At 39.3% G+C, this 23,360-nt stretch overlaps 1 protein-coding gene across 1 annotated transcript; it reads right to left on the reverse strand.

The window, feature by feature from the left end:
* Positions 1-678: 678 nt before the first annotated feature.
* SLC3A1 (solute carrier family 3 member 1) lies at positions 679-22,782 on the reverse strand. Its single transcript, XM_050951845.1, has 10 exons — positions 22,337-22,782; positions 20,643-20,822; positions 18,533-18,687; positions 13,874-13,999; positions 10,956-11,075; positions 9,855-9,979; positions 8,206-8,404; positions 6,563-6,709; positions 2,272-2,388; positions 679-1,342 (listed from the first exon to the last, which is right to left on the reverse strand). Exons 1-10 carry the CDS (start codon positions 22,770-22,772, stop codon positions 902-904), a joined length of 2,046 nt encoding a protein of 681 aa, XP_050807802.1. The 5' UTR covers positions 22,773-22,782; the 3' UTR covers positions 679-901.
* Between the last annotated feature and the right edge of the window lie 578 nt (positions 22,783-23,360).

Below are 23,360 nucleotides of genomic sequence, written 5' to 3' on the forward strand. Positions count from 1 at the left end.
AGCCCCTGGCAAAAGCCATGGGGCTTGGGTGCATGACCCCCAACCCCTGCCAAGCCTAGAGTCCTGGTTCCAGCCAGCCCCAGTTACAGGGCAGGAGTGCACAGTCCTGCCTCCCCATCCTGAAGCCCTAGAAGTCCCGGAGATCTGGTAAAATCACAGAATCCATGACTGCCATGACCTCTGTGACTAAATCGTAGCTTTAATTATGACATGTTTGGTAAGTAAATTTCTCTTCCAGCTGATACTAAACACTTGTTTGTTACATATTTACCTTGATCATCTCTCAATTTTCTCTTTCCTCTAAATGAGTTGTTTTAAAACTGACCTGATGACTTATTTGCTTCTAACTATTTCAGACAATTCAGTGCCCATTACACAAATAGGAAACTTGCAAAACAAGTACTATGGAGTGTAAACTGCCAAAGGATTTGCGGCTAAGTTGTGGCAGTCAGATACAGTGGACAGGTACAACACACAAGCAGGAAATCCTAAGAGCTTTATACCTTAGGCACAATGCCTCTAGGAGCCTTATAGGCATATGGTTAGTGTTCTACCCTTGCACAAATACTTATCTGAATGGACCAGCCCCAGGGAGGCTTTACAAGGGAGGATCCTTACCCTTCCTGGTGCCTGTTCAAATCCCTCTGGAAGCTCCTAGCCTCCCTGGTTGTTGGTTAATTGGTTACCCTTAAGGTAAGCACCTTCTGCCCTCCACTCACCACCATTGCTCACACACCAATAAAAGAGGCCAGACAATTAAGCCACATTAGTTTGTTTATGGACTGCTGTTCATTTGATACACAAATCAGCAAGTTTAAAAAGCCATTGCCACAGTATTTACCTGAAATCAACACTTTCTGCCTTAAATGCATAAAACAAAATTTCCTACATGCCCTCGCGCTTAGCAGTGCATGTAGAGTATATTCAAGGCACTAGAATAACATGCTTTTTCAGCCACAAAACACTTCCCTTGGAAAGCTTCCGTAGTATGAACTGTCTTCCTTGTTTTATACTCAAGGACAATTCCTTCCCCTTTTTCAGTTTTAATTGTTTTGGTATTTACAACTTTACCAGTGTTGCTAAAATTAGTGCTTAGCCTTATGGTAGCTTCAGACGGAAGCTCAGAAACTACAGCTTTCAGGTCTATGATTGATTCCTGTCCAAAATTGAGAACCATTATAAAGACTGTGTCTAATCCATCTAATTCCCTCAGATACACAAAAACATTGCTGTCATTCCAAATATAGCACATCCATCCCCTATGAATGGGCAGCTCATTGTTGCGAAGTAAATTTAGCTCTCGATATAGATTCAGTGTTGAGTTAGGTTGAGTCTTTTGAACCTGTTTTAAAAAAAAAAAGTCACATCATTACCGTAGTCATTTATTCCTCATTAAATATTGAAAATGTTACTTTGAAGTACAGAAGTGGTTACCACATCTGCTAAGATTATCTTCCCACCTTTCTGACTACGCCCCCACTGCAAATCCTTCCACAGATTCAAGTTGAAGCTATTTGTCCTCAGCCTCTGGGGACCTTCACAACTCTGCCTCTCCATATACTTATCTGCCCTCTCTCTCCCCATATTGTCCACCTTTGCCACTCCACCAATGATGATAGCCTTGTCTCCTCCTACAACTGTCTTTGCTCCTTCCAATGCGCTTCATACACTTTTTGTAAACAAAGCATTCCATACCAAGGAATCAGAGCATTCAGCATCAAGGATTGGATCTTGCTCCCACTGACTTCAGTGCTGCAGAAGCAACCCCCAATGGATTAGTTTCAAGTATTTTTTTCTTTGCTGTTGTTCACTGTTATAGATCAACAATACCTGTATTTGACCTACCTGGTGTAATGGCAACTGCCAAGGTTGGTCTTAGACAGATCAATATATGCAAACCTAGAAATGCATCCATCTTATTTCCCTGCTAAATTTAACAAAGCCTACTTGTATTAATCTAAATTAAAATGGGGGTGAGAGAATTTCAGATTAATGTTGAAAGATTAAATGAATTAGACTAAAAAAAAATCATTTCAGTATCACCATATTTTTCTGGTTAAATGAGGGCTGGTAAAATAGCCTTTGCTGCTGCAATAAGATTTTTTTTACCATTTTTCTTCAAGCAGATTCGTTTTTTCTTAGTTTTAGTTTTACTTAGCTAAACTGCCACATTCCACTAATCAAAACAAATTAGAGCTTCATTTAGCTGAAGCTATTTTGCTAGCATTTTTTTGTAACCCATATGACTGTGTCCTTAATTTAAATACTTACTTCGACATTTACATTTTGGTAGTCCAGATTAACAGGTAACCAGCTTATGTTACCCTCACTGAAGCCGGCATGAAGGTGGCCATTCCACTGCATGGGTGACTTCTCTGGAAAGGTCACCTAAAAAGAAGAGAGTATTGGGCACCATTCAAAAACATCCTCGTTAATATGCTAAAGAATGATCCAGTTAAATAATCTTTTGCTCAAGTTTATCTCTCATGTCAAGATTATTCCATCTCACAGGAGACTTTAATTAGGTCTTAGACAGGAAGTAATTAAAAATCCCAGAAGTGTAGGGGGATCATAAAGAGAGAGAATCAGAAGCTATCACTGAAAGGGGGGAGGAAAAACTGTGTAATGGGTTTGGCACTGGACTGGGTGCTGCAGATCTGTGTTCAGTTCCCAGCTGAGACACAGATTTTTGTGTGTGACTTCTGGGAAGTTACGTAATCTGCTCTGCATCAGTTCCCCATCTGTAAAATGGAGATACTACTTGCCTACCCTGCCCAGAAGTGGTGTGAGGATAAAAAGCTATTAATGATTATTACGTGGTCAGATTCTACAGTAATGAGGGTCATGTAAATTCTTTGACAGGTAGAAATGCAGTTAGTGGATATATGGAGTGATCTGTATCCTGGAAAGAGATACTGTACTAATATTTGAATAATCAAAGTTTCTATTAAATGTGAAGACTGTAAGTACCTTATTCAGTAGCATATCAGTGCTTGTTAATTGTTCTAGTGTGTATTATATTTTAGCTCTAATTATCTGAGAAAATTTAATCTGTCCTGATGGGTGCTTTGTAAATATATTACAGTTTTCAATATATCAGTCCTTTTGTAGAATTCCCTTCTCAAGTGAAATATATACTCTTGGAACTCATGGTCTGTAACAGGTAAATAAAAAACATGTCAAAACTTGCTTGCAAAACATAAGAAATTATTTAAAATTGAGACGTGTGACAGTTGTACTGTATGTTGCAAAACAAATTATTACATTTGATCAAAAAATGAAAAGCTAACTTTGTGAAAACTTCCAAGTTTTGTTTTGAAAAGTTCAAAATAGACTTTCAAAAACATTTCCTGAATGTTGTTCAATATTTTTGTAAAAAATTTATTGAATGTGATTGAACACCTTATCTAAAATGATCAAAAGCTCTAGCAACAGTTGCAATGATTTGATAAATTTTGTAAAATTTTAAAAACAAAATGTCACACACTCATTTCAGCGATTTCACCAAGAAAAAAAAGTATGTGTGTGTTTAAAAAAAAAAAGAAAAAAGGCCTTAGTGAAAATTTTGACCAGTTATACCACTTTCCTTTCTGTGGCAATATAGATACTGGGTTTCTCCTGCTCACATGTTCTGACAGGCAGGATAACCACCAGTCCCAGATGTCTGTACCCTGTAATGCTCCCTCACCGCATTCCGTTTATCTCCTGGGGCTTCAGTTGTTACTCCTGCAGGAATTCTGTGCCACACACAATTTTTTTTCCCCTGCAGAAAAACTTTCTGGAAAGTTGCTGCAGTTCTGCTTTTTGCCACAAGGGGCCACTGTGGCATTAGAACAGAGCAGCCAATCCCCTGCCAGCCTCAGCACTCAAAGGGAAGAGAAAGAGCCTGCCTTCTTCATGGTACTGGTGGGGCCACATCAGGAGAAAGGGAATATGGAGAGACAGACAGTGTGGACAAAGTGGGGCTGCTGGGGGGACAAAGATGGGTTCATAAAGGCTACTGTGGGAGGACAGACTGGGGCAGGGACTGTACGGGAGTGGAGGTGCTGGAACACATGGGGATGGGGGGGTGTAGGGCCACATGGGGGAAGAGGGTTGATTGAGTGGAGTCACAGACACATGGGGAGGGGGTGCAGGGACACATGGGGACAGGGGCAGATGTGTCCAACTGAGTGGGAGACACTAAGAATAAGCCAGGGTCTGCATGGGGGAGGCTCCCTACCAATCCCTCTCTGCCCCCCCCAAAAACCTGTTGTATACTTTTTCCACCCATATGCAGCAACCCTCCAAGTTCACATCTAGACTCTTTCCCAGCGGTTACTTCCCTTTCCCTCGACTCCTCCATTATCCCTGACTACCCCAAGCGTTTACACTGCTTCTGAGGGGTGCAGGAAATACGGTTCTGTATTGTCATTTAAATGAATTATTACTTAGACTTCTGTATTAGTATGCCTAGTAAGGAATCTATTCGTCAAGAAATTTCCTGAATTTTTTTGTCTATTGTTACAGACATACTTGCTGATGGGTACTTTGAAATAAATTACCAAAATAATTCAAACTGGTATGATTATAATGTGTTGTTTTGGTAAATAAAATTTGCAGATTTTTAAAATATTGTGTGCAGCATTTTTAATATTTCAGTGCAGCATTCCCCCAGGAGTAAATTTTCGTGGCTGCAGAAGTGTACCTCAGCAAATGACTCCTCCTTTCTCAGAGACCCTGCTCATGAGTCCTGTCTCTGATGGTTAAAGGAAACCTTTCTTTCCGTCCTGTGGCCCAGGGCTCAGAACTGGATGGCCACTGAAACCCCAGAGTGAGAGGGCTGTGCCAAAGGGTGAGACCTTTCTAAGAAGTAGCTTTGTGTTTGCAGCAGACATGGCTCTGGGATCTATAGTAATAAGCTCTTGAGAAGCTTTGTCAGCATATTTCTGGAAGGAAAGAAAGTTTTCCTGAAAAGATTTAAACTTTTAGAAGGACTCATTAATCCACTGGAAGGGGCCAGGGGAAAAAGTGGGTTTGTCACTGAAACTCTTTTCCTCAACACAGAACTCTTTTCAGCATCCAAGGCAGGCTACTTTGGTGCCTAGATGTGTATTATCACTATTAGCCATGAGACTGCAATGTGTGTTTTATTCTACTACACCCTTAAACACCATATACTTCCTTCAGCCCTACTGGGGCTGGGGTCAGTGGGCAGAGGAGCCTACTTTGGGAAGGCTAGTCCTACGATTGCTGTTATCCACATGCAGTCCTTGTGCTCAGGTCATCTAGGGCTGGATAACTACTAGCTCTGTGCAGGGGCATGAGGAGATGAAGCTACTCTGGTTCTCACACACTTAGTTCTCTCCCATAGCGAGTGAGTAAGAAACCAAAAAAGGAGGAACATTTGCCATTCAGAATGCTCCCACTCAATGCTGTCTTTTCATTAAGATAATAATGAGAATAATCAAGTGGTTGCTCCCGATTCACTGGGGAAAGATTATTTTAGAAACAGGACAGTGGTTGGGGATGGAATGAGAAATATATTGATATTCAGGCCTGTCTGCAAAGGCCTATACTTTAAGAATTTAGGTGTATTCTTATCACTTATCTAGTTATAGAGCAATAAAAGAGAGAATCAAAATCACTCTGTGTGTAAGGACCTTCTCTCACTGTGACAGTCTGAGGCCTGGTTCTTAGGCTAAAGCCTTCGGCTAAGCAGCAGAGGCAGCCATAACCTGGGAAATGTATGGTCACATCCTTACAGTCCAAACTAGTCACACTGAAATAAGGTGCTATTGGGCTGTTAGGAATATCAGGACAGGATTGTATTCCTATCACCTCCAGAGAAAGGGAAGAGCCTAGAAGATGTAAAAGGAAATTTAGTTTGATAGCATCCTGTCTGGCAAGAACTGACTTATCAAAAGCTGGGATGTGAAATCCTCATTTCTGTATTGTTCTATCACTGTAGTCTCCACTTCCCTATTGTTTGTCTGTATAATCTCTGTCTGGTTCTGTGACTGTTTCTGTTTGCTATATAATTAATTTTGTTGGGTGTAAACTAAGGTGGTGGGATATAACTGGTTAAATAACCATGTTACAATGTGTCAGGATTGGTTAGTTAAATTTCAGTAAAATGATTGGTTAAGGTATTGCTAAGCAGAACTTAAGTTTTACTATACAGTCTGCAGTCAATCAGGAAGTAAGGCGGGGGGATGGGAACAGGGAATGGGGGTAGGAGAATTGGAATCAAGTTTTGATTAAGGGGGAATGGGAACAGGGAATGAGATCAGGGACAGCTCTGTGGTGTCAGAGCTGGGAAGGGGGACACTGAGGAAGGAAGCTGGAATTATGCTTGCTGGAAGTTCACCCTAATAAATATCAAATTGTTTGCGCCTTTGGACTTTGGGTATTGTTGTTCTCTGGTAATGCGAGAAGGACCAGGGAAGTGAGAGGGTGACGGAATAAGCCCCCTAACATATGTGCTTAATTAAACAAAAGTTACTGTTTTGTTGGGAAATTCTGTGTACTCAGAACTAATAGTGCTCCTTAGGGTATTTGAATTTATAAGTCCTTCACTCACATTTTCAGTTGCAATATTTTCCATTCCTATTTCTTCACCATAATAAGTTGTAGGTGTCCCAGGAAGAGTTAAAAGGAGCATATTTATGACCTTAGTGTATTCTTTTCCAATCCGAGATGTAATTCGAGCAGTGCTAGGGTCTCCAACCTAAACAAAAATAATTTCTTATATCAAAATACAAGAATAAAGGTCCATACTAAAACTAAAAACATCCATATGACATTAGTCTAACACAAGTTCTGTTCATTTACATCAATGTAAACATGGAGTAACTTCATTTAAACTAGTGGACTTGCTCTGCATTTATAGAGGTGTAAGTGAGGAGAATCTGGCTCTGTTCCCTTGTGAAATGATGTATGTTAAAAGCACTGGGTAGCTAGTAGCCCCAGAGGAAAAAAGTTTCACATATATTTCTATTATATTGTCCAAGCACTTACATGCTTTATGATAAGAGTGCTCAGTAGCATAACTGTTTTACTATTGCTTCCCTCCTGCTCCCTGCCGCAAGAGATGTTGCTCTGTACGGTATAATGGTAGCAAATCTATTCCATTATCACTGAATGCAGAATGAGATCTTATCATATTAAGTAAAAGAGGTGGGTTTTTTTAATGTAACAAAATGTTAACTATAAATCTCAGGATGCATTGATCATTGCATCAATTTTATATGATCTTTTTTCTTATATTTTCAAAAGGTTTTCTACATTAAATCCTACAATGCAAACTATTAAGTTTATTTGACTTCTTTCTTTCACTTCCATATCCTCAAGGAGAAAGATTTGAGTATTTTTATATCAGTACAATTTGCTGCCTGACAACTGAAATCTGGAAATACTACCAACAGCATGACAGACCGAAGTAAGCAATGCTGATATATTAGCATCCCAGCCAACAGTGTCTTCCATTCTAACACAAACACCCTCGGTTACAGTTCTCATGTCTTTCTGCCAACATTTGCTTCACTGACCACAGTTATTTTTCTGCTGCGTAGTGCTGGTTTTGTGAGGGTAGCATTCATCCATTGTAATAGGAGCAATGGAAGCCTCTCAGCACTTTGGGACTATGGTGATTCCACTGCACTGGAGGCAGACATCCAAGAAGCAGGCACACTTGGGCAGCTTGGCTTGCACCACAGGCCAACATGGGGGAAAAGAGCGGCAGAGCGGAGCCACTTTATGCACAGAATCAGAGGCCATAATCCCTTAGGTAGAAGGTGCATAGGGTCAGAGCCTCTATTCCAGTCCCAGAGCTGCAGCAGCTGACATGGAAGCAGTCTGGAGCGGTTTCAAATGTGCCTCAAGGTTTAGAGGGATTCTGTCGCCTTTCCCAAATCCTGGTATCATTCCTGGCACAAACCTCGTTTGGCCAAGGAAAGAGGGAGTGAAATATTATCCTGAAAGAATAAAAAAGTGGGCCTGATGAAGTTTAAAACTAAGCAAAAATGCTAGCACACTCCTGTAAATATGCTTGGGATGGATAACCTGGACCTGCTAGAGCCATTGCTGTAGTGGGCTGAGAGAACACGGTAGATTTCACAGATACAACAGCTATAGTTATTTTGGGTTTGATCTTACTCCAATGAGAGCTTTGCTGTGGGCTGTAATAGGAGCAGGAACATGCCATTTAAATGTCTGAACTCTTACCGCCCAGTTTGGCCATTTTCCTTTAGGCATATTCTTCATCCACAAAGATACAGTTTCAAAAATACTATTTCCTGAGAAGTTTTCCATGTTAATTAGGTAGAAGTTGAAGGGGAAATCTGATTCTTGGATAAAAGATGTTCCATAATACATCATTGTTGCTTCGATGTTTTCCTGGTTATTGTCTTCAGTCCCCATAAACCTACAAAGGAGCACACAAGTGGGTTCTTTTAAAAAAGAAAATGAAAACTGCTTTCATTCAGAGTTCATCAGAATTGCATGGAATTAGAATGGACCTTGATGTATCTAATAATTTAGCACTGTCTTTGTGACGGGTTGGATCACAGAACCCCTGTTGGGAGCTGCCACCTGATGTGCCAAGACTACCTCTGCTCCAGCTTTCCCTGCCAGCTCAGGACCCTAGCATCCTTCCTTGCTGAGTGAAACACTCCTGTCTGCTCCAACAAAGACCCAGGGTCTGAATTACTTGCCCCAAAGCTGCAGGTTTACCTGAAAGCAGCTCACAGAGGTGTTCCTGTCTTAACACTCAGATGCCCAACTCCCAATGGGCTCTAAACCCAAATAAATCCATTTTACCCTGTATAAAGCTTACAGAGGGTAAACTCAAATTGTTTGCCCTCTATAACACTGATAGATATGCATGGCTGTTTGCTCCCCCAGGTATTAATACATTAATACTGTGGGTCAATTAATAAGTAAAAAGTGATTTTATTAAATACAGAAAGTAGAATTTAAGTGGTTCCAAGTAGTAACAGACAGAACAAAGTAAGTCACTAAGCAAAATAAAATGTGTAAATCTAGGTCTAATCAAACTGGATACAGATAATCTCACCCTCAGAGATGCTTCAGTAAGATTTTCCTCAGACTGGACATCTTCCAGGCCTGAGCACAATTCTTTCCCCTGGTACAGCTCTTGTTTCAGCTCAGGTGGTAGCTAGGGGATTCTTCATGACGGCTCCTCTCCTCTTTGTTCTGTTCCACCCCTTTATATATCTTTTGCATAAGGCGGGAATCCTTTGTCCCTCTCTGGGTTCCCACCCCCTCCTTATCAATGGAAAGACACCAGGTTAAAGATGGATTCCAGTTCAGGTGACATGATCACATGTCACTGCAAGACTTCATTGCCCACTTGCCAGCACACATACAGGAAGACTTACAGGTAAAACACAGCCATCTGAAGTCAATTGTCCTGGTTAATTGGAGTCATCAAGATTCCAAACCACCATTAATGGCCCACACTTTGCATAATTACAATAGGCCCTCAGAGTTACATTTCATATTTCTAGTTTCAGATACAAGAGTGTTACATTTATACAAATAGGATGATCACACTCAGTAGATTATAAGCTTTGTAATGATACCTTACAAGAGACCTTTTGCATGAAGCATATTCCAGTTACATTATAGACACTCATTAGCATATTTTTATAAAACCATGTAGACTGCAACATCACAGTCTTTTAAAAGAATTTCCTTTTCTTTCTATATATCACATACCTATATGTCACTATTACTGGCTGGTATTCTTGCAAAAGCATCCTACCATGAACAACTTGTTTATCCACTGGTGAGATTGTGCCTTTAGCATTAGAGGGAAAATTCAATACGGCTATGCTAACAAACTGAGTTACCTGTATCGGCCAGGCTCAACGCTGAATTCATCTAGGGTGTGCCGGAAACTGCGGACGATATCATGCATGCCGACTTGCGTGGTGGTGAAGTCATGATACAGCTCAGAATATGCTGAGATGCTCTCCTTGAAGAATAATGCAACATTTTGCATTAGCCCTTCTATTGTTCATTGAATTACACTTTCAAAAGACAGTGCACCACTTCAGATAATGTTTTACTTGAGTCTGTTAGCAAACTGGGGGCATAATGATATTACCTACTCTTTTTTCCTGGTGCTGCAAAGAAGATATAATGTAGCCCACATTCCTGGCATTTCCTTTTCCATGCCCTGAAGCTGGCTTGACTGCAGCAGGGAGAGGGATTGCACCACTCACTGCCCCAAGCCCCTACTCCCTAGAAACAGACTTTGATGAATGAGGCCCCGATTCCGCCACCTTTACTCATGTTTTTGCTCCCTGAGGATTTCAGTGGGACTACTCACAAAATAAGATACCGCTCATTGTGAGTAAAGATAGCAAGTATTGTGGCCCTATGGGGAATACAGTTATTTCCAAATATCTATCTGAAATAGTGAATCATTGAAATAATACATTAATGGCACAGTTTTGGAGCTGCATCTTCATTAGTTATTTATCTAATGCTATGCTAGATGAGGGGCTAAATATTTGGTGAACATATCAATCTAAATGAGGAATAATCTAGATAACTCAGTTTACACCAGTGATCATGACACATACAGTAGGTGCTGCTGAATACCAGACTCCAGGCAGAAGCAATATAAATGAGATTCTTGTAGTGACTTGCAAAGTCAACAAGATACACATCTTTCTGTCAACTCAGTAATGTTATTGCCGCTCAGTGTTGGCATCATCTCCTGACTTTATTGGGCCCACAGCCCCGCTAAAGGCAAGTTCCATAAATAATTAGTCATACACTTTTGAAGCTTATCTGTACACATTTCACTGTAATTTATTGTCAATGAAAAACCTACCAGAAAAACAAAGAGTGAGTCCCATTAGCATTTCAAAGGGGAAATGTATTAGTGGTACATCTCCAAAGACAATAAGGAGCAAACAAATTCAAAACAGAAAATGTGTTACCGAATTTTGGGATTTATCCACTTGAGGTTCATTTCTCAGGTGTGTTGCTTCAAGAAGAAATTTAACAGCATTGATACTAAACCCATCAATGCCTTTGCCAAGCCAAAATTTGATAATATCCTAAACATAAAATGAAGATAATTCTTGATGAGTCACCTGCTTTCCAAATATTAATTTAAATCAAATATATTGCACATAATTTATGAAATACATAACACATACTAATATAACACTATCTAATGTAACATTATATAACAATACATCATTTTTAAATTTAACATTTTAGTAATGTTAAAGCTGACCATTTTTGATTGAAGCTACTGTCTATGGCTGAGTTTGTCTTACTAAACCGGAATTATTTGAATTATTTTTCAACCATAATAGACATACAGCCGTGACTACCCCAAGCATTCAAGGAGGACAGGGGACAGAAAAACTCCATATCTCACAGGAAGCCACCTTTAATCTAGTCTATCAAAGAAGCTGGGCCTTATAGCAGTTTGTAAATACCTAATCAAGAGGAAAAGAGTGTAAAGCAAGCTGGTTCTACTAAGTCCTATGGTTGGTGTACACTCATCAAGCCTGCAGGCAATCAGAACATATTGATACAAATGTTCATTGTTCTGCACAGACCTTTTGACACTGGGTTTTCTTTTACACACTTCCTAAATCTGTTCTCTCTTATTTAACTGATGTGAAAAGAATTCAGATTTGTTATCCGGAAAATGAAAAATGATTACCTAAGTTATGGATCTATGGTTTCTTTATCAAATTCAGAGTTTAGCTATTATCAGTAAAAGAACATCATGCGTGCATGTTATTTTATTACTATAATTTTAATGGTCCTACATTTTAACAGATGAGTCCAAAGTTTAATCCCCCTGCAGCAATCTGTGTAAATGTTACTATGTGCTAGACAATATCTTTCAACTAAGTAATAAAAATAGATTATGCACACAGTGCTGTCATTTATTATTATTACACATACAATATACTTTCACAAGCCAGGACTTCTATCAAAAATATGATGGAATTCAACTAGTCCATGTTAAAGAGTCACTGATTTTATTAGGTCAACACATACTCCATTTTATTGAATTGCTTGTCCCTTTACAGTAATTCTGAAAACAACTACAGGTATCCATGTCAACAGCCTCTACGGTGATTTCACACACTGAAAGAGGTCTCATCTGAGCACTTGTGCGCATTGTAAAAACCTCTCAATTAGAACCAGCACAAAAACACTGAGGATGGTTTGGGCCATGGAGACTGAACTATCTTTATACACAGAGGTTGGTTGTAGCACATTGGCAGAGTTTTGGTAAAGCTTGACTGTTCCTGCTTCCCCTGTTTGGTTTATCCACACAGAATGTAAAAGATTTATACTTTGTCACAGAGTAGCCCTGGTCTCCTATTAAGTCACAAAGCACCAGCCTTTTGAAATAGAGCTTCATTTTAAAACACTAACCTACTGTTTCCTTGTACCTTAAAACACTGACAGAACTAGTGGTGCTCAGAAGCACTTCTGAAATGTATTAGATTGTTCTAGTCCAGAGTATTTTTCTGCAGGCACTCTGGGATGCGCAGTATTGCCAGCTCCCATGATTTGAGCACCCCTAACGATTTGGGGCTATATTCTTTTAACCTTTCATGAAAACACAATGACAGGTGCCAACCCATGAATTTTCCCTTATTCAAAATGGCACCATCTATTACTGTCAGTGGGGCCAAAGCCAGAAAGATGGCTGCCATTTTCCAATACTTTAACTGCGCCTGAAGTCAGGCTGCTCTTAATAAAGTTGGCTGCCACCTCCCACTATTTTCAGTGAGGTTAAAGCCAGGCCCAAAGGCAAAATGGCTGCCACTCAATGATTCAGGGGGCAAGGCGGGCCACATAGACTGTTGAGAGCAGCCTAGACACTGAGAAGTGAAGGAGGGAGTGAGGGGGAGCAGGGCATTAGGGGGGCAGGAGACAGATTTGGAGGTTGCAGGTGAATGGGGTGCAAAGGACAATGATGGGATGGGTGATGGAGAGGATAAAGTGGGAGCTCCCCCAGCCTGTGGGGTGTGGGTAAGGGGAGTTCCCTCTAAGCAGTTGGGGAAGGCAATGATCTCTTGTGTGAACCCTTCACAAGCATGGTATTTTGACAGCTTCAGGAAGAGCTGTCACAATGAAGTGAGACACTCCTCCAATCCCAAGATTTTCAGGGTTTGGCATAGCTCAGTGCAACAGCTTTGGGGCTAAAGACACACATCTGCCCTGCCACTGAGCCCTCCCTTCACATACAGCCCTATAGCAGAGACAAGGTTCTGGGGCAGCAGGAGGGGGTTTTAGGGAAATGGTCCTGCTGATACCCAGGCAGAGAAGTCCCAAGGCAGGAGGTGGCAAAGACTTTTTGGCTGCTGGGTCAAGACCATAATAAGACATACATGGTAGGTCCTGTATCTTAGAAGTCAGGAGATGAGTGCAGTCTGCATCTGAGCAGCCAAGGAGAGGTGTACATTTGTGTAAGCCGCACACACAGAAACTAGATCCTAGATATTATATGATTAATCCTTTTAAAAGTATCATACAATAATGGTCACAACACTGCAAACTACAGGCCATTGTACTGCAATGTATGGGACTCTCTCAGTGGGATGCTGCCTCTTTTTTTTTTTTTAATTAGCAGGAGACTCTTCAAAGATAAGACTCTGATACTTGAAGCATTACAATAAATGGTTTAAATTTTGCCTAAGCAGGTATATTTGTGTTGACTCTTCATTGTCTGCATTGTTTGCATAGACACTAATCCTTGAATTACTTCCCACTGGATTGTCAACTATATAAAGAAATTACATTCTAAAAATTAAAAAACAAACATAAAACCCAACAGTTTCCTTGCTACTGGAGTAGCAGCAGTGGATTATATACTTACATGGATTTCTTCTTGCACAGCGGAGTTGCGGATATTTAAATCTGGTTGTTCTTTCCCAAACTGGTGAAAATAACATTGCTTTCTCACTTCATCATATTGCCAACTGGAATTCCCATAAACACTCACCTGATCACATAAGAAAATGATGATTATTAATTACTTAATAAACAATGAGCATTTGCACAGCATTGTAATTTACACAGTGCTTCACAAGCATGTAGAAAGGCATGCATCACTTAGTCAATACTATTCACTTACTATCCATAACAGTTGGCCTGAAACTGATTAGTCTGTTTTCATTGTCCAAAGGAGAGAAATGCAAAAGTAAATATGCAATATAACTATTTAAAATCCAATTTACTGAACATATATGGCTCTTACATAAAAAACATTGAAGTCAATGAGAGCTGCATGTACTCAGTGCATCTTCAAATTACGATGACTAAAAAATGGAATTTAATATTACTCAGCCTACTCTATTTTTAATTTTTTATTTTTCATTAATAAAGGTAAACATAAAATACCCTCATTTAAATGAGATGTTTTTCCTTAACATTAACATTCCTTAACTTTAACCTAATAAATTCACATTTACATACAAGTGTAAATCTCATCCACAACTATAAAACAATTTCCATATTATTTCACCTACTACTACTACAAACTTATTTAACCTGCAGAGACATGACCAGCTGCTCTATATGGTCCTTCATATGCAAATCATCTACCCTAGTACACTTCTGCCTATGACCTGGTATTTATCACCTTTAATAGACCTATTTGTGTTTGGTCAATCTCATATTATATATTTATTTGCTCAAATTCCAAAATTGCTCACCAAACAGCATAAAATCTGCTTAACGATTTCCCAAGCCTAGTATATTTTGTACAAGCAATATAGGTGCTTCTAAGAATTTCAACAGTAATGAAAAGGACTATTAATAAAATACTAAGGCTGTCAAGCAATGAAAACAATTTAATTTGTGAATTAAATTGCTTAAATAATTGCTTTGTTAAACAATTATAGAGTGCCATTTATTTAAATATTTGTGGATGTTTTGTACATTTTCAAATATATTGATTTCAATTACAACACAGAATAAAAAGTGTACAGTGCTCCCTTTATATTAATTTTTTACAAGCATTTGCACTGTAAAAAACAAAAGAAATAGTATTTTTCAATTTACCTCATACAAGTACTGTAGTGCAGTGTCTTTATTGTGAAAGTGCAGCTTACAAATGTAGATTTTTTTTGGTTCCATAACTGCGCTCAAAAATACAACAATGAAAAACATCAGAGCCTGCAAGTCCACTCAGTCTTACTTCTTGTTCAGTCAATCATTCAGATAAACAAGTTTGTTTACATTTGCAGTAGATAATGCTGCCTGCTTCTTGTTTACAATGTCACCTGAAAGTGAGAACATGCATTCTCATGGCACTGTTGTAGATGGCGTTGCAAGATATTTACATGCCAGATTCACTAAAGATTCATATGGCCCTTCATGCTTCAACCATTATTCCAGGGGACATGCATCCATGCTGATGATGCGTTCTACTGGATAACAATCCAAAGCAGTGCTGACCGACACATGTTCATGTTCATTATCTGAGTCAGATGCCACCAGCAGAAGATTTTCATTTTTGGTGGTTTGGGTCCTGTAGTTTCTGCATTGGAGTATTGCTCTTTTAAGACTTCTGAAAGCATATTCCACACCTCATCCCTCTCAGGTTTTGGAAGGCACTTCAGATTCTTACAGTTGGGTCAAGTGCTGTAGCTTTCTTTAGAAATCTCACATTGGTACCATCTTTGTGTTTTATGAAATCTGCATTGAAAGTGTTCTTAAAATGAACAATATGTACTGGGTCATCATCCAAGACTGCTATAACATGAAATACATGGCAGAATGCGGGTAAACAGAGCAGAGGACATAACAATTCTCCCCCAAAGAGTTCAGTCACAAATTTAATTAACGCATTATTATTTTAACAAGCATCATCAGCATGGAAGCATGTCCTCTGTAATGGTGGCTGAAGCATGAAGGGGCATATGAATGTTTAGCATATTTGGCATGTAGATATCGGGCAATGCTGGCTACAAAAGCGCCATGTAAATGCCTGTTCTCACTTTCTGGTGACAATGTAAACAAGAAAAGGGCAGCATTATCTCCTGCAAACGTAAACAAACTTGTTTGTCTTAGCGATTAGCTGAACAAGAAGTAGGACTGAGTAGACTTGTAGTCTCTAAAGTTTTACCTTGTTTTGTTTTTGAGGGCAGTTATGTAACAAAAAAAAATCTACCTTTGAAACTTATACTTTCATGACAAAGAGATTGCACTACAGTACTTGTATGAGGTCACTTGAAAAATTATTTCTTATGTTTATAATTTTTACAGTGCAAATATTTGTAATAAAAATAATATACACTTTGATTTCAATTTCAACACAGAATACAATATATATATGCAAATGTAGAAAAACATCGAAAAGATTTGATAAATTTCAATTGGTATTCTATTGTTTAACACTGCAATAAAAACTGCAATTAATCATGAATAATTTTTTAATCACAATTTTTTTTTACTTAATCGTGTGAGTTAACTGCAATTAATTGACAGGCCTATAAAATACATGATGAGCTTGCAATGTGTTGAGCTGGACTTTTCTTCCTATTAGTCTGTGAGAAAAAGATATGGAGAGAAATGATAAACTTTTTTTGTGGAACTAAGTTTTAAAGGGAGACTGTACAGTTAAACTTCATACCTTTTTTTAAAAAAGCCTTATTTATTATTATTGTTGCTAATAAGCAGCTGTTACATTACTGTTACTAATAACAACTTAGAAAATGAATTCTGAAAATAATTGTAAAAAGTAAACTGGATTCTAAATAATTATGTTTCTTGTTTACTTTTTACATTTCACTCAGGTTAGACAATGAAAATAAACTAGTCGGTTACACTTTTTCTTGACAATTTCATTTTCAGATCTCATAAACCAGCTGGTATGCCCATGCTATAAATACTCACAGGAAGGATTCATGTTTTTTAAAAGCAGGTTTTAATTGAGAATTTTCTTTAATTTTATGGGAGCATTTCTAGTTGACATATATTTTGTGAAACTTGTTTCTACAAAGTCTCAACTGACATAACAGCCTCTTCTGAAATATCAGCAACAATGAATATTTGAGAATAATAAAGTCATCAGCTGTACGTGAGTTAGATTTGAGACAATATTCAAGATATTTCTCAAAACTGTCGCTGTGTTACTAAGTTAAAAATAATTATGGTCAAATATGTTAATTTGCTGGTTTCTAGCTCATGTGTTTAGAAGATGCAAGTTCTTATTATAGAGTAAATGGTTGGATTTCCAATTAAAACACGGAAAATAAGTAGATAAGTCATTTTCCAGCATCTTGGCCTGCTACGAAGGCTAGGAAAGGAAAGCAATAATCCAACAATGTGCTGGTTTGTTTTTCTGACCTCATAGTTGGCATGCATAAAGGGCAACTGGTAAGAAGCTCCCCAAATGGAATGTCCATATACTAGGGCTGTCAAATGATTAAAAGGAATAATCATGATTAATCATGAGATTTAAAAAGAGTCATGATTTAATGGTAGTTCTAATCACACTGTTAAACAATAATAGAATACCAATTTAAATTTATGATAAATATTTTCTACATAGTCAAATATATAGATTTCAATTACAACACATAATACAAGATGTAAAGTGCTCACTTTATATTATTATTTTTAATACAAGTATTTTCACTGTAAAAAAGATAAATCGAAGCATGAAGGGGCATACAAATGTTTAGCATATCTAGTACGTAAATTCTTTGTAATGCTAGCTACAACAGTGCCATGTGAATGCCTGTTCTCACTTTCAGATGACATTGTAAATAAGCAGGCAGCATTACCTCCCATAAATGTAAACAAATTTGTTTGTCTTAGCGATTGGCTGAACAAGAAGTAGGACTGAGTAGACTTGTAGGCTCTAAAGTTTTACATTGTTTGATTTTTGAGTGCAGTTATGTGGAAAAAAATAATTCTACATTTGTAAGTTGCACTTTCACTATAAAGATTGCACTACAGTACTTGTATGAGGTGATTGAAAAATACCATTTATCAAATCTTTTTTACAGTGTAAGTATTTAATCAAAATAATATAAATTGAGCACTGTACACTTTGTATTCTGTGTTGTAATTGGAATCAATATAATTGATAATGTAGAAACACATCCAAAATTTATCATAAATTTAAATTGGTATTCTATTATTAACACAGTGATTAAAACTGCGATTTTAAAAATCTAGTTAATTTGTTTTATGTTAATCACTTGAGTTAAGTGCAATTAATTGACAGCCCTACCATATACCAAAATGTGTTAGATACAAAATTAAAGGAGAGGAACAGAAATCAAAATAGATTAAAACCAAATGAAATCAAAGAAAAGCAATGCTGCCTCGCTGTCTTATTCTTGTATTTTAATTCACGTTGTTCAGATGAACTCAAATACGAGCAGAAGTTACAAATGAAACAAAAGATTTGAATTTACATGCTGTGTAAGCAGCCACCACACAACGATTTCATATTCACTACATTGCTGTGATTTTCCTGTTCATTTTGTGATTTGAAGGTGAACCCAAACCTTGTATTTACCCAGTTGTTGGGAGGAGTGATTGTCCCATCAGTGTGTGCACAATCATGCCAGATGTAGTAATCCGCATACTTCCCAGTCCGATTGCGACTCAGCTGAAACCAACTGTGTTTGTCACTTGTGTGGTTTGGTATTAAATCCATTATCACCTTTAAACCTTACAAATCAAATGTGGGAAAGATTAAATCAAAACAAAACATCCCAAGTCACAAAATTTACAGTATTAACATAGAAGCCAAAATAACACTGGTGGCTTTACAGACATACAGTTAAGAGAGGCCTCTGTCCTCAAGGGCTTAGAGTCTAAGGCCTGGTCTACCCAGAAAAGTTTTGCCAGCATAGCTGTCTGTTAAGAGGGGGAGTGGAAGATTCATACCACTGATCTCTGTGTCAGCAAAAGCCCTAGTTTAGATGCTGTTATACCAAAATGTTATGCAAAAAGTCCTTTTTTCAGTGTAGGTCATTTAATTTGGGGAACTGGTATAACCTATACTGGCGAAACCCTTTAGAGTCTAGACAAACACTCAGGCACCATCCGACCGTCACTTACATAGCTCTTTAACTTGGTGCATATGAGCAGTCCCTTTGTAGTCAATGGGACCACTCAACTGTATGTAGTTCAGTGCTTGTATAAATGTTTGTGGGACTGGGGTCTAAACAGACAGACAAAGGAGGTCATGCTAGTGAAAGAACCCAACTTTTCCTAATCTTCTTAATTTAATTTTATTTTCTAACTCCAGCAAGAACATTATTGCTTATGGATGCAAAGACAGAAGTGACAGCATCTCAGGCTTCAGTCTTCAGAAGATTACTGCAGGGTCTAATAAATACAACCTGTCAAAAAAAGAACAGGGCCGGTCCCCCAACATAGAACGTGAAAGGAGTTTCATTCCAAAACACCAGTAGCCATCCTGAGAGCTGTGTGGATTTTAGAGGATCTACAGTACTGGCTTCCCTCTTCCAATGCCTAGCTCCCATCCATGTTGCATAGGCCAAGTTGCATGAAGCCTCAATGGAGAGGCTTCTGCAAGATTGATAGAAAGGGTTGCAATGCTGCAGTCAGTACTCATCCCTTCAAAACTAGGCTTGCCAGGTAACCAGTTTTTGACTGGAACAACAGGTTGAAAAGGGACCCTAGTGGCTCCAATCAGTACAGCTGACTGGGCCACTAAAAGTCCAGTTGGCGGTGCAGGCACACTCCCTACCTGGCTTCATGAGGATCCCGGAAGTGGCGACATGTCCCTCCAGCTCCTAGGCATAGGGGTGGCCAGAGTCTCTATGTGTTGCCCCCAACCCGAGCACCGGCTCCACAGCTCCCATTGGCTGGAAACCACAGGTAATGGGAGCTGCGGGGGAAGCACCTACATGTGGGGGTGGCACCTGCATGTGGGAGCGGCACCTGCATGTGGGAGCAGCACACAGAGCCGGAGGGACATTCCAGCATCCCCAGAAACCACCTGAGGTAAGCACCGCCCAGAGCCCATACTCCTCACCCTCATATCCCCCAACCCTCTGCCCCACCCAAACTTCCTCCCACACTCAAACTCTCTCCCAGAGCCCACACTCTCTCCAACACCCTAACCCTGTGCCCAAGCCTGGAGTCCCCTCCTGCACTCCAACCCCCTGCCCCAGCCCTGATCCTCCTCCCACATCCAAACTCCCTTCCAGAGCCTGCACCCTGCATCCCCAACCCCTGCCCCAGCCCTGAGCCCCCTCCTGCTCCCCAAACCTCTCATTTCTGGCTCCACCCTGAAACCAGAAACCCCAGACAGAGCCCTCACCCCCCCTGCACCCCAACCCCCTGTGAATAAGGACTGGGGAAAGCAAGCAACGGAGGGAGGGGGAATGGAGGGCGGGGCCTCAAGAAAGGGGCAGAGCTCAGGAAAGTGGTGGGAGAGGACGAGGGGCTCTGGTTTTCTGCCATTAGGAAGTTGGTAACCCTATTCAGAATCCCCATTCGATGTGTCAGGTTCTGAACCCCTTTGTCCATGGAAGCCACACAAATCGAAACACAAAACAACAAAATGTGAAGTAAAAAAAAGAAAAGTACATCTACATTCCATGTGTGAGCAGTGCATTTTTTTTTTTTTTTTGGTCATAGCTCAAGTTTACCTTTGTCATGTATAGCTGCAATCAAGTTTTCAAAATCCCTCATCGTTCCAAACATAGGATCAACATCCCGGAAGTCTTCAACTCCATACCCAAAGTCTTTTAAGGGTGATTTATAAACAGAAGTAATCCAGATCGTTTTTATATTTAAATACGTGATATGATCCAGTTTTTCTTGGATACCTGTAAATAAAGAAAAAAGTCTGTTTTGCAAGGACAAAAACAATGTGTCTGTGTCAAAGTTATCATTTCTGTTGAAATTAAGTTTCCCTCATCTGGAAGACGTACACAGGTCCATGGGCGGAGATCTCTTTCCCTTTCATTATGGCTAGAGGTAGCAGAATCCTAAAGCTTTGGTGGTGCAGTATTGGATCACAGTATGTTAAAAGGGTGAGGGCAACTAAAGGTCTTTATTCTATAATAAGCAACTGAAAAAGATTAATCATGAAAAACAGAGCAAAGATGCTAATTCAAGCAACATTTACACCCTGGCTTACAGCTTTTATTCTTTCATTCGTTAAATGTAACATTCAGTTCTGGAATATTGAGATTAATGAATTCTAATAAAATGTTTGAATTATTTATTTTCATTGTCAAGGAATGTGAGTTAACCCTCACAACCACCCTGAGAAGCAGGTAAGTGCAATTTAAATGAAAAAGCCCTAGGCTTCACCTCCAATTAGATAGAAGATGTTCTCTTGTAACCTATTATCAGAGGGGTAGCCATGTTAGTCTGTATCCATACGAGGAGTCCGGTGGCACCTTAAAGACTAGCAGATTTATTTGGGCATAAGCTTTTGTGAGTAAAAACCCCACTTCTTTTAACCTGTACTTTTTCTCTACTGCTCACTCTAATACTGTCTCCAGTCCCTAAATCATTCCAGTCACCCTCCTCTTAAATCAAAACTAATATACGTTCATGGCATGTCACAAATATTATCCACCTATAGAAACACACTGTTCTTCACTTCCTGATTGAAGATATGATGTTCTAGTACATTTTGTGTGTGTGTGTATATATATGCACACACATACACATATATATATATATATATACACACATATATATAAGTTTATTTTTTGTCTTTTCCTATCCATTTTTTGTAGTAAAATGTGTGAGTCAACTGAGTTCTTAATATTTGGCACCATCTATATAGTGTATCAGATACATTTGTATTGAGGTATTGAGTCTCCCTAAAGGCTCAAAAATAGCATTTCTTCCTTTTTCATTTTTTAACTGGTTTCTTTCCCCCTCAGATTTTTTATGGAGCAAAATCCAAAATGGCAATTAACTGATTGTCTAATAACACATTGGATTCCAAACACTCTCCAAATTTTGGTGGGAAATTCTAATCCAGATTGCAATTTTGCAGCTGTTCTCTCTCTTTTTCTCTCTGATGGGTCAAATCAAAACTCCAGATCTGAACAGTGGCATACTTTGGGGAGGTTTTAACTTTGATAAAGATTTAGACTCAGCAACTTGTGCCCTTCCTGATTAGATGGTTAATGATAATCACAGTTTTGGCTGCCTGTGGGTTATTAGCTAACTTGTGATCCCACATGTCTCTAATCCGGTGGCTGCCTCTACTGTTAATACACTTTTTAGGGAATGAGAGATTGTGGTAACAGAAACATATCTAATACACACAGCTTCATGCTACCAAGGACTGAACGTCACAAAAATGTAGAGCACGCACCTTTCAGATCACCATTCCCATCCTTGTTGGTGTCCTTAAATGAACGTGGATAGATCTGATAAATGGGACTAGCTTGCCACCAGTCCAGGCACTTTGGCGACACGGCAACAATTGCAATTGTAGCACCGACAAGCACTGGTGTAGATGCAATTATGAGCCAGAAGAGGATCTCTCTGGTGACTCTGTACCGTGCCTGACCTGAGAATTTAAGCAAGACTTCCTTAGGCATTCCTGCAAAGGGCTTCAAAACTTCACAGTCCTGGTTCTGCACAGCTGCTGAGTTGATGCCAACAACGCATGTTTCTGGTATCTCCTCTTGGCTGCTGGCATTGCATTCCTTTTCATTAAGCACCTCATTTTGAACAAATCCTTTGTTTTCTAAACCTCCTTTCTCACTCAGCTCAACAGAGAAGCTCTTACTTTCCTCCTCAGCCATTTTTGGTCAGAACGTCTTGTCCTTATGAGAAGTCTTGCTGATGCTAGGAAAGGTGGCAACATACCTTTGTTCAGTGAAACGGGAAGCAAGGTAATTAGCCTGTGGTTTATAAATAAACCTGACTAACCCGTCAAAGTACAATGAAGATGAAAAGGACAAAGTGCTCCTATTCTTTTGCATAATAGATGTCTTCAGCTAAATGGCAAACTGTTGCAAAGAAGCATGGCCATAGCCTAGTGCTATTAGGATTCAGCTTTATTTCTTACGCTAACTGATCAAAGTTATGTCTTCAGTTGCTCATGCTCCTGCTAGCCAAGCTAGATTTTTATTGCCTATTGCAACCATGAAAAGAAGAGGCCTTGCCTGGCCCTCTGGCATGACATTTGTTTAGCAAGTCACTTATCTACTGAGTGAGAAACTTTCCAGTGTAAATATGACATTAAGCATGCCTGTATTCACACCCTGCACACTAGCATGTTTGTAATCTTTGTACAAAATATCAGACTGGTGAACCCCTGGCACAGCTAGGAAAGCTGTGGGCCAGAACGCCACTGAAAGCAGAGAAACTGAGGCACAGCTGGACGTTGC

The sequence above is a fragment of the Gopherus flavomarginatus genome, chromosome 4 (genome assembly GCF_025201925.1).
Source record: "Gopherus flavomarginatus isolate rGopFla2 chromosome 4, rGopFla2.mat.asm, whole genome shotgun sequence".
Lineage (NCBI taxonomy): Eukaryota > Metazoa > Chordata > Testudines > Testudinidae > Gopherus > Gopherus flavomarginatus.